Raw genomic sequence first — 12,962 nt, forward strand, 5'->3', positions numbered from 1 at the left:
CACGTAAGCCACCACACAGGAACGTCCACATCTTGTAGCACATGGATAAATGAAATGATATGGTATAAGCTTGGTTCCACTTAATGATTTTCCATGTTAACAATAGAAGTTCTATTTATGGACTGTTTGCAATTTGTAATTGAACGTCTTCTAATTTGATCTGTTAGATGATCTGATGATTCTGTTAGAGAGTAATTAGATTGTACCTGACATGCCTACCATGTAGGCTTGTGCCTGTTAGACTGGATAGTGCACTTGCAGCAGGTGAAGCAACTCACATCACATACCCATACACTACCCTGGTGTCTGTAGCCTACTCTCCCTCCTGTCCCCACACAGTCCCTCATAGATTCAGCAGTAGATGACATGTGCGACTAACCCATTAGATGATGTGGACCTCAAATGATTTCTTTTGTTCTGGGATAAAAGGGGAATTCTGAAACTGTAACAAAACATAACATGTGTACAAACAGCTTATTTGTATGTTTGGAGAGAAACGGGGTCAGATTGAATAGAGCCATGTTACAGTTCAACCATTGTAAGTCTAGGCAGAGCAGCTTCAAGAATCCGTGCTAGGATGTGTATGTGACAGGGAATCCTTGTCTAAGAGGGAATGGCAGACTTTAATCTTTAAAGCAGTAATGTTACTCTTGAGGTATGAGGGATAGAGATTTAGTTTTGCTGTTATCTGAATATGGTCATGTTTAAGAAGAGTGTACAAACAGGGTGGGTAGCTTTGGTGTCCTGTCTGGTCAGGGCTTCACTGGTATGCTTTTGCTGTGTGACTTACAACAGTTTTCGTACATGTTACATACATAGACAGCCATCTGTGTTCAGGCAGATGATGATACATTTAGACTGATATCTGGCCTATGTGCACAGAACTTGATTTCCATGTCAGTTATGGTTGAACTGAATCAAGTATGGCTGACGAAATGATAGAGAAGTGCTGCTGGTGGTGTCAGTTGTATCTTCATCTCCTTGTTTACTCTTATTTAAGTTCTTCCGAACAGACCCGCTTCTCTACCCTCAGAAACAAGATGCTCTCATCAGCATAGTATAGTGGACTTAAGTTATTTCAACATGTAAAATTTGGGTGGGCTTTCGGTTAATGGGTTTATAGATTATGTGGAAAACCTTTCTGAAGTGTTAATTGTATTTTACACCAGTAAATAAGCACTTGATGAACTCATGGTTCTTGATCAGACTGGGATGTCCAGTGATTCCACATAATGTGAAATTGTATCGTACATGAAACACAACCCACTGAAGTTAAGGGATAACATGGGGCTGTCTGACTATTATTAATACCTCAATGACAGGTCCTCATTTGCAGCAATGATAAGTTACAAGGGAGATAACTTTGACCTGCTTCAGTGAAGTTCATTCAATAAGTTTTGTGGTAGAGTGCATGCAAATTCAATTTGCACCACTTTCTCATCTCAGTTATGTTTTTACAAATGTTTACTTTATTTAGAAATAGATGCTATTTACATCACTTTATATTTGTTCACAAATGTCTGCTTTCTACTGATTTGGCTTTGGGTACTTATGTCCAAATTTGGCGTGGTTATATAGTACCAGGTAAGGTGATGGCCTTCTCAATATGTCACCTGTAGTTGGTGACGTGATGACTGTGAATGTTAAGGACTGAACTGGTGGTGGTACTACATGGTGAAACTCTGGGTTGTCTCTGTTGCCTCACTTCCTGTCCTGCTTGACTGCATTATCTTCCTTGCTGTGTTGCCTTGCATGCTGTTGTGCTTCCTTGCTTCTTCTTTCACACTGTCACATTTCCAGAAACTAGGTGAAAACCTGTAATATACTGTCCAAATGTCAAAATAGTTTAACAAAATTGTTTTTAGTCTAATAGGTACCCTGGACACCAAGCAGCCATGTGGATTTGATCATGTGATGTTCATTTGATAAGAGACTTGCATGTGAAAAATGGCAACAGCTTTGGTTGCAAGGAATCAGATAATGGAATGTGGGGGACGTTGTCCTGTATAATGCATTCAAGCTTTTAGTCTGATGACTAGCATTTAAATTGTATGTATCAGAACAAGTATGGCGAGCCATGTTGTTTCACTCAGTGTTGGTATACAGTAAAGTAGGACGTCTTAAGGAAACAAATGTTTTGTTTGTATGTATGACCACAGCAGTTTCTGTTCCACCTGCATTCCCATTGTTCCTGTATTGCTGTTTGGCGTTCTGTGATACACCAATACATGTTGTCAGTGATATTGGAACACCAGTTTCTGCCATTGAGACACAGTATGGCTGAAAATATTTAGTATATGTGATTATATAAGATTGCAGTGAGTGTTATCTCTCATGAACTTCTGTCTCACACATGCTTGCTTATTTCTTCAAGTACAAATACCATATTTCCTCAAACAACCATCACATTTCAGGACAATGAAACCATTTTTATACATTTGTGATTTAAAAATAAAACATTAATATTCAAAAGAAAATAAATTGGAAGACACAGAGAGTTGTTATTATTCTTGCGATTTTTTAAAGTCTGTTAAGGCTTTGTGATGTATGATTGACAAAATATGTTTGTAATGCTCTTAAAATGTTTTTGTGATCATACATAATGAATAAAAACAGGAAAATATTAATGATGCGAAATAAAACATTCCTTACATGTATATTACTTTCAGTATATGTCATCTGTTATTAGTATCAGTAAGTCTTAGTGCATCATTTGAGGACATGTGGTTCTGATGTAGATACTTGATGCTATATACTCTTTACTTGTCTAGAGACTTTTATACTCTGTTAGAGTGTGTCTTTCAGCTTTAACATGTCATCTTTGGAAATCTCAACAAATGTTCTCTGAGACACTTGTGCATCAGCTCCTGCAATAAGGAGCATGTTACTGTCAATAAAACCTCCTTTTTCCTTTTGTGTGTGATTGAAAACTTCCTGTCTGTCACCTTGAAGTAGGCTTCAAACAGATAAAAATCATTAACATTAACAACATTTGCTTTGCGCCCAATGTTTCCAAAGTCTTTTGAATGTTTGATGTTATGTTATTGGTGTAAAGTGATTGTTTTATCAGCATTGTGTGTTGAACTTCAAGTCTGTGTGGCTCTAATTGGTGGGAAATGATGTGCATTATGGAGTATTTAAATATGTTCAGAGATACCAGCATGCCATGGCAAGATGAATAATTTGTTATTTGATTGTCACTTTTGATTTTGACATTGGTCAGTTTTCAGCTCACAAAGATCAAAGGCCTATGTGAGCTTACATCACAAGGCAATGGTTGGTTGTCCGTCTTTCGTTGTATATAGTCTGAGTATATACAGTGTCTTCTAGAGTGCAGTAGTTTGATGGACATGGATATTTTCAATACAAGAGAAAAGAAGGCACCGATGGTATGGTAGCAGCTATGTTGTTGTGGTATTTTATGTGGCCATGATAGTTTGTTTAAAACGCCTTGTGGTAGCTGGTGCTGCCATGTTGGTTATGGGATATGTGGTAGCAAATGTGAGAGGCTCAGGAGGATTTCTGAATACAAAGGATAGCTGTGTGATCAGATGTAAGTCTTGTAGCGATTTCAAGGTAGTTTTCAGGATATTGGCCATGTAAATGGATATGGTATCAGTCATAGATTGACCATAGTAATGTTCAAGAAAGTGGCCATGTAGATAGATGTGATCTCATTCATAGATTCAGTTTGGTAGTGTTCAAGAAAGTGGGAAGTGTAGATATATAATCATCCATAGATTCAGCTTGGTAGTGTTCAAGATAGTGGGAAGTGTAGATAGATGTGATATCCATAAATTCAGCTTGGTAGTGGTCGGATAGTGGCTGTGTAGATATATAATCATCCATAGATTCAGCTTGGTAGTGTTCAAGATAGTGGCCATGTAGATGTGATGTCATCCATACATTCAGCTTGGTAGTGGTCAGATAGTAGCCAAATAGATATATGTGATATCATCCATAGATTCAGCTTTCTAGTGTTCAAGATAGTGGCCATGTAGACAGATGCAATGTCATCCATACATTCAGCTTTGTAGTGGTCAGATAGTGGCCATGTACACAGATGTGATATCATCCATAGATTCAGTATGGTACTGTTGAAGATAGTGGGAAGTGTAGACAGGTGTGATGTCATCCACAGATTCAGCTTTGTAGTGGTCAGATAGTAGCCAAGTAGATACGTGCGATATCATCCATAGATTCAGCTTTGTTGTGGTCAGATAGTGGCCATGTAGATATATGTGATATCCATAGATTCAGCTTTGTAGTGGTCAGATAGTGGCCATGTAGATATGTGCGATATCCATAGATTCAGCTTTGTATTGGTCAGATAGTGGCCATGTAGATATGTGCGATATCCATAGATTCAGCTTTGTAGTGGTCAGATAGTGGCCATGTAGATATATGTGATATCCATAGATTCAGCTTTGTAGTGGTCAGATAGTGGCCATGTAGATATGTGCGATATCCATAGATGCAGCTTTGTAGTGGTCAGATAGTGGCCATGTAGATATGTGCGATATCCATAGATTCAGCTTTGTAGTGGTCAGATAGTGGCCATGTAGATATATGTGATATCCATAGATTCAGCTTTGTAGTGGTCAGATAGTGGCCATGTAGATATGTGCGATATCCATAGATTCAGCTTTGTAGTGGTCAGATAGTGGCCATGTAGATATATGTGATATCCATAGATTCAGCTTTGTAGTGGTCAGATAGTGGCCATGTAGATACGTGCGATATCATCCATAGATTCAGCTTTGTAGTGGTCAGATAGTTGCCATGTAGATATGTGTGATATCATCCATAGATTCAGCATGGTATTGTTCAAGGTGGCCATGTAGATGGACATGATAATGACTAATTTGGGTATGGCCTATGCATTGGATATTTGTAGTGTATGACAGACTGCAACTACAGTCATTATTACAAGCTTGCTTTTTTCTGAGAAGAAATCAGTAGTTTGACTTGCCAGGGATGTTAAGTATGTTCTCAGTCAGTATCATGAGGGTGAGCTACAGATCCTTTTGTCTTCTCGGATAATGTGATTTGTGTTGGTTCAGTTCAACTTACAGTTCAGTGACCATTTTTCAAGCAATTATTATCACTTGTTTTTTTGAGTTTGTCGAGAACTTTTTTAAGACATGATAGTTATTAATTGTAATTTGTATTATATGTTTTTCCCCCCATTGTCATATATGTCTTGTGATCTTGAATTGATTGTGGTAGAAATTATACAATGTTGTATTCCTATTGACAACATATTTCAAATGCCACAACACAGCGATTATCAATCACACTTGAAAAACAACCAATAATCTGACATACCTTGATCAATTTACAAGAATCTGTTACTTTTATCAAGTTACTGGAGGACAGTAAAACACAATGATGGATGGTCGCTATTGAAAGGAATATGAATTCGTCTAATATTGGATATCTGATTTGTAAAGAAGTTAGATTTTCATCACAAGCTGCTTGGAAATTCTGCAGCTGGTAGTTATTAAAATATATTAATATGAAGTTGTGAGCAGGATGGTACTTAATGTGTACCAGTGGAATACCAGATGTTCAGGTTCTTCAAGGATTGGCTCCCTTGAGAAATAATAGACAGTAATTGAATAGGTCTTCAATACTTCTTAGGTTTGAAGGAACTTTTATTCCTTTTGAACCAAATTATGAACATGTCCGTGACAAAAATTGAAAAGTATAGAAGCTTTGTAATCTAGACAATACTGAAGAAAAGGTTAAACGTTTGCATTTGAGGTAAATTAACAAATTGAATGTGATGAAAATATAGATACGTTATGTCACTGTAACTGATATTTGGGCACAAGACTTGCTGGAGAACTTCTGTTTGACTGGAGTCATATAGCCTTAAAAAAGATGCTCCCTCTGGAAATTATTATATGTAAACACCATTAACTTTATGAAGTCAGTTGACATTTGTCTGCTGTATTTTGTTGAGATTTCTGGGGAAGACAACACATGTATTACTAAGTGCCTCGTACTAACGTGATTTGTTGTTATTTGTTGTTTTTCTCACGCCCTGCATGGATCCTACACCTTCCTTGTGTTTGACTAACGATGTTGGTAAGTTTGACTAATAAACAACTACTCTGCAGACCACAGATTCAGCTCACTGGGCTTTGGTGTGGTGTCCTGTTGTGGGGAGACACTCTTTGGAAAACATTTTCTTTTTGCTTCAGTTCACCTTATTTTCCCCGTTAAATCATGAGAAATTTTCTTTGCTTTCTTCTGCAGAGGAAATTAGGTTGCATTTTTGGGTTGTGGGGAAACCTTCATTTCAGGTGCATGGGTTAGTCTTTTTGTCTCTCATTACCTCCTCAGTGTGTCATGGATGTTTGAAAGCGATGGACTCCTGAGCAGACTAATTTCCCAATTCCTATGATTGTCATTAAATGGACTATTTTGAGATGGGTTGACTGCTAGATATGAACACCACTTGGATTGGTGACCACCTGGACAGATGGTTAACTGGCAGAAGGTCATTGAGCATTAATCGTAGGTTTTTGTGGCCCACTAATGGTGATGGTCTGTAATCATGTGGAGTAGTAATATTGCTTGTAATAGCACTTCACATGACACAGATTACTGAGGCCATGTGTGGACTACTGTGGATGTGACTGGGACTGTAGAGTAGGCTGGCAGTTATTGAACTGGAACTATAGGATCGGGTTCTATTCCCACGTATGAACACAGCCATGCTCACTCACTCACTCACTCAGTGAATGGCAAGTAAATGATCCCATGGATTGCATTCTGTCATCACTCACTCATGCACATACTTAGTCAGGTGATGCTGATCTGCAGCTGATCTGCCACTGATCTACCAGAAGAAACTGCTCTCTCACTCTGTCACATTCACTGACATGCTGAGCACCATGCACAAGCACATCAGGTTGAAGGATTCGATTAATATTGGGTTTGTGAATGGGTATGCTTAATTAATTGATCTTCAGTTCTAAGACAGGCTGTGAAATTGATAGTTACAAGGTAATATTAATTGAAAGATGTGCAGTTTGTTATGTTCTGCTCAGTATGTACAAATACACAAATATCAACATGTTCTGACTCCCAAGTTCCCATCAGCTCTCACCTGTGAGCATCACCCACCACAGCTCCATCCTCAGTATTGTGTATCACAGTGGTCACTGCTGTCTCTGCATTCACATCATTAACAAATATAGGTAATATGGAGGGTTCTGCTGGCTGTGGAAGCAGGTAGGAAAAGGGAACACCCATGGGATTTGTTGGCCATAGTGACTTTCTGATTCCTGCCATATTGTCATGAACCAAAATTAATTGACCACATCTGGCTAACACCTTCTGTCAGTATTGAGTTCTCACAGTAGAGGTCTTTACAGCATGTCATTTATGATATGGCTGCGTTGAGGGCCAGCATGAGACTGAGACTCATCTGGGGATGATTCACTTTCACCAGTGACTGGGATGATGACAATGTTTTCTACACTGTTGTGTGTATGCCAGCATTAGCCAAGTGTCCTGGCTACAGGGAGGATGCCTGACTCTAACTGTGGATAGGCAAGATACCCATCTGTAAAAGTGGGCCTGATTTGCATGGCAACATCCAGTCCACTGCCACTGCCACTGTCGAGAGACAGCCTCTGTAGTGTGGTGGTTAGCATATCTGCCCCAAGAGCGGAAGGTCAAGGGTTCAATACCCAGCTGGATCATACCAAAAGATGTTAAAATAGGCACTCAGCATTAATGGGTAAATAAGAAATGGTTGGCATGGAGTCAGTGTAATGCGCCTGAGTGGGGTATTCATGCTTAACTTTGGCATGGTACCTCAGTGAGCTATCTCTGAAAACCAAAACTATGGGCTAGTACAGGCAGCCACACACATGCATGCATGCATGTTGTCATATGAGTGAAATATTCTCAGGTACATGGACTGTCATGTAACCTCAGCTCATCAACCATCATCAATGCTTTGTGACCCTCCACTAGTAAAAGTTCCATTAGTTAAGGTGATGAAGCATGAACATATGAGGTTTCTTAACTGTGGGTTCCGTTCAGATGTTTACTATCACACGGCACTGAAACCACTTCTGTTAATATTTTCCACCAATACAGCCTGGTTGGAGCAGGCAGATGAAATCTATAACCCAGCTTCTACTAGGGCATATCAAGCTATGATCATTTTTTGTGGCAAATCATAGTCAGGGCACAGACCTACAGTGACATCAATGAATCCATGAAATTGCAGCCTGTTGGATCAAGTGATTGATCCATACTCTGCTACTGATATGAACCAACTGTATCCATGTCACAAGTAACCCCCTAACACAGAGACACATGCAAACATGTCGGCCATTTACCTTGTGTAAATAGCTTCATGCAGTGAACCCATGTGAACGAATGTTTAAATGCACTTGGAACTCTAATCTCTGCCTTGCAGGGTTAATATTTTTGGTTCCAGAGCCCTCTAAACAGTGATCTACTATTTTTAAGGCACAGTTGTGAACAACAGATTTTTGATTATGTTCTTTCTCTGAATACATCCTGTGTCTTGAGGGGATGGGCTGGACCTGAATCTTTAAGATTTCCCTCTTATGGGCAAAATGTTCTAACGTGAAAGTATTGAACTGAGCACCATTCTGAAGAGGTTTGTTCTTGTCACATCATTAAATATCATGGGAGAACATGGCTGATGAATGTAAAAACTAAGCGTAAGTCCCTCATGTTGAGTAAGTGCAATCATGTTACAGATGTGGTCAATATCTTTATGAGAATGATAATTGAAATGTCTACAAGATATTGCTTGTATGTTTGACAAGGCTTGATTTGTCTGCAGTGATACCAGCACAGGGGTTAAATCATATTGATTTGATCTCTATTATGGACTTTGAAAAAGGAAAATTTCAGAAATAGAAATCCTGTCCATCATTCAATATCTTGTGAAAGAGTTTTTATTTGGAATCAATAAAAAATTACATTACTTCATTTTTGAGTTCTTTCTTGTGAAGAGAGAAAATAGCTGAAATCATCACTTACTCAATATTTATGATTCTTACTTCCTTAAATACCAGGGTTTCTTTTCTCATGAGCAACATCCAACCGTTGCCTCAGTTTGTTTAAAATCCTTCTTGAAGGCAAAATCAGGATGATATATTCTGTAGATGAGATGAAACTGTCAATCACCAGTAAGCGCGTCTGCTATTAGATTTTAGGGGCTTTGGGTTTATATTCTTTATAAATGTCATCGTTAGTTGGGAAGTAAATGTAATATTCTCGGACCAAGTTGACATTTAGGACTATTTTCCCGCTTTGGTAACAAGCTAGAGCTCATTATCAAAGCAAAATTTCAGGATTTGTCAAATTCAGATTCATGAAATCACTGACAGAGAGAAGTTTTACTTCACAGTCTGAGAGTTGTTCTCAAAGTGTCACACATTTTTTCAGAATGCTATAAAAAGAAGTGACTTTCTTCACAAATTAAAGGCCAATGATAAGAAGTAAAAATTTAATTAGATTGTCAGACATTAATAGTTATTAATACCTGAACACTTGTATTAAGATTTAATTATTTCTTTTCATTTCTCAGTGGTTTCTGCTGACTTAAAGACTTTGTACTTTATTTGTGTTGAAAAAAGAAGGTATCCTTCAGAATGTGAGCTTCTGTACCTTTTGTGGTAAAGGGCTTTTGTTTTGGTTTCTTAGTACCAGATTCTGTGTTCTTTCCATGTGTCCCTATCATGTCTGTAAGAGCAGCCGTTATCACATCTGTTTCAATCATTGTCTTGGGAATCTTGCCCTATGTTGCATCAGTAGAGTAAACAGAACTACATTTAATAACTTCAAATGCAATTTGTTTTATATTTAACTGGTAAACACATAGAACAAAGATACTCATTCTCCACATTCCTTCAACATGCTTTTGCATTCAATTAATTTTTTGGAGCTTTTTTTTTTTAGCTTTTTAAGCATCTTGAAGATGTTTCAAGATAAATGTTTGATCAGATGTCTAGTTACTAATTATTGTCTTTGAAAGAATACATCAGAGGAAATGAGAAAATATCATTGTAACAAGTATGTTTGTTGACAGTACATGTTCGTGATCCGGATAATCCTGAAGTCTTAATCGAGGGAGTTTTGTTCCGAGCTCGATACCTGGGCTCCACGCAGCTCGTTTCAGAAGGCCAGCCATCAAAAGCCATGAGGATGATGCAGGCCCAGGAAGCTGTAGGGAGAATCAAGGTGAGTTAAGAACCTCAGTCACTTCCTGTCTGTTTATTTATTGTTGATGTCTGTATCTTATCTCCAGATTGGTTTCTGAAGAATCTTCCTGTTATTGTTGGTATGTTTGAACTTCCCTTTTAGAATTTGGTCTCTTTACATGCACATTTACCACTCCAATGTGATACTAAAATTTCTTGTTTCCAGATTTCTCAAGGAATAATAACACTTTATATATTGGGTTGTTATGGCCTGATTAGATGCTTGCTGATTGTGTTATAATGTGGTTGAAATGTATTCATTAGGATCAGGCATCTACTCTGCAATTGTTTTCCTGAACCTTACAATAAACTTATTATGTTTGCATGTGTTTGAGCATAAGAGTGCCAGATCCTGTTTGAGCATAAGAGTGCCAGATACTGTGGATGTGATCAAGAACTGGCTGGAATCATGTATTTTTGCTTGGTACCACAGTCAGATATTCACTAATCAGGATATAATAAATTTTACAATAAATTTTACTTTGCTAACTGTTCATGTTCTAATGTGTACTTCTATACAATGTTGTCTGTTGATGGTGCTTCTAGATGTGAAGTTATAGTCGACCAAACATTGCAGGTAACAATTTTGGTCTACTTGTTATGTTGATGGACCATATAGTGTTACTGAAGAAGATGTTTTTGAAAACCAAAATGAAGAAATAGTTATGACTGGGAGGGCAGTTGGTCAAGGAGATGACCAAACCTATTGTTTAGCTCACCTTGAGGCCTTTCAGCATACACCATTATGGTAGTATTTAATTCAGAAGGACTTAGGCCATTATAAAAGTGTTTAGCTCATGTTGTGAAATCTTCCTGAAATGTATATGCTTAGCCCACCTCCTGTGTTTGGAACCTCCAGAAGACACCAACTGTGTATGTATATTAAATACCTGTTAGTTGTCTCACCTGGACAAGCACCCTCCAGGACACAGCAGTATTCTGCTGTTTACTTGACCAGCACAAGTCTCCAAGAGACATCTGCAATGTAGTTTCGACCTTGTGGACAAGATCTCAAGATGTTCTTGGTATTGTTGTGTCCACTATGTATCATGTTCCCTTCATGTTAACACTGAAACAGAGATTCCAAGGGATGTTTTAATAGGACAGCCATATTTCAGTTTTTGAGTATTACTTTCTGGTTTACCAAAAGCTGTTTAAACAGATCTTTCCCGCTCTATAGTCTTACTTTGGTGTCATGGTGGTATCGCATTAAACAGACATGTCAATTTTAGCTTCATGTAACCAGATTTTTTTTCAAGGCATTATTTTTGAGTAAAGAGATGGTAATGGTTAATTTTAGAACAAGAATTTTAGATGGTGAAGATAAATAAATTGGACAAGCACGACTGTTTTGTCTTAAATGGTTGAATTACTTTCTTATAGCCACATTTTAATATTTTGTGATTTAAAATATGAATGAAAGTCTTGCTGTGACCTGCCATCACATAGTGCTGAGTCTTCATGAAAACACTAGTGACTGTCCCATTTACACCCAGTTACGAAAACCATTGTTCAAGTAACATATGCATTTTGTTCCCCCATGGACATGAGCAAGTGTTTTTCAGGAAGACACCTTGACATTTTAGAGCAAGGAGTCATTAAAAGAGCCAATTCATCAACTTACTATAGGTAATTGATGTAAAACCCTTTCATCCATCAATTTGCCTTGAAAAGAACACAAAGGTGTTGATCAATTATCAAAGTTCATCAAGTAATAAATCACTGTACTGGCTGAGGCATGTCATGGTTGCTCCTGTAGGAGGGTTGAATGGTGCACTATCCATCACAGGAAACAACAGCTCCAAGTCACTGACCAAGGCTTGACAGCTCCTCTAATAACACAGCAGAAAGAATTAACTCAAGTAAACTTTAATGCCCAAGTCCTGTGGGTCGTCCATAATACCATTGATTTAAAGGATCGTGGCCAAGGTCTGTTTGTCACCGCTCAGCTTAACAGTTGATGTGAGCACAGTTTATGAGATTATTCTGGCTGTGCATGTTTGGATATGAGTTACATGATTGGAAAACAAAATGACATTGAGTAGAAAGTTAGTTTTTGGTGTGAGACATAAAACCGCAGGTAACAGCATACACACACATGTAAAGAAACTGTAATGTGTATGGTTATCAACGATTGACCATAGCATCAATATATTATTATTAGGTCTCACAACTAGTTAATTAAGAAGGGAGGTAATTGGAGAGAGAGTTCAGGTTTGCACCACCTTTTGCAATATTCGAGCACTATCATGGCCTGTCACTGTGTGGTGGTTGATGTTACTATTATTTATGTCACTGTATGGTGGTTAAAGTGATTGTATAATGATTAATGGGACTGTGTGATGACTGATGTCGCTGTGTGGTGGTTGATGTGACTGTATGATGACTGATGTCGCTGTGTGGTGGTTGATGTGACTGTGTGATGACTGATATCGCTGTGGGTGGTTGATGGGACTGTGTGATGACTGATGTCACTGTGTGGTGGTTAATGCGACTGTATGATAACTGATGTCGCTGTGTGGTGGTTGATGCGACTGTGTGATGACTGATGTCGCTGTGTGGTGGTTGATGGGACTGTGTGATGACTGATGTCGCTGTGTGGTGGTTGATGGGACTGTGTGATGACTGATGTCGCTGTGTGGTGGTTGATGGGACTGTGTGATGACTGATGTCGCTGTGTGGTGGTTGATGGGACTG

At 38.4% G+C, this 12,962-nt stretch overlaps 2 protein-coding genes across 13 annotated transcripts in view; one reads left to right on the plus strand and one right to left on the minus strand.

Annotated features, from left to right (window-relative positions):
- LOC137278103 (organic cation transporter protein-like) overlaps window positions 1–12,962 on the minus strand; it is a 512,032-nt gene that overhangs the window by 93,867 nt on the left and 405,203 nt on the right. The gene's annotated exons all lie outside the window — the stretch shown is intronic.
- Window positions 1–12,962, plus strand: part of LOC137278088 (amyloid-beta A4 precursor protein-binding family A member 2-like) — a 136,327-nt gene that overhangs the window by 45,960 nt on the left and 77,405 nt on the right. For all 12 annotated transcript variants that reach the window (XM_067810178.1, XM_067810182.1, XM_067810188.1 and 9 more), the window contains one exon: window positions 10,094–10,245. In XM_067810178.1, coding sequence (XP_067666279.1) covers window positions 10,094–10,245 — 152 coding nt within the window. The remainder of the gene's footprint in view (window positions 1–10,093; window positions 10,246–12,962) is intronic.

This window comes from Haliotis asinina, chromosome 3 (genome assembly GCF_037392515.1).
Source record: "Haliotis asinina isolate JCU_RB_2024 chromosome 3, JCU_Hal_asi_v2, whole genome shotgun sequence".
Lineage (NCBI taxonomy): Eukaryota > Metazoa > Mollusca > Gastropoda > Lepetellida > Haliotidae > Haliotis > Haliotis asinina.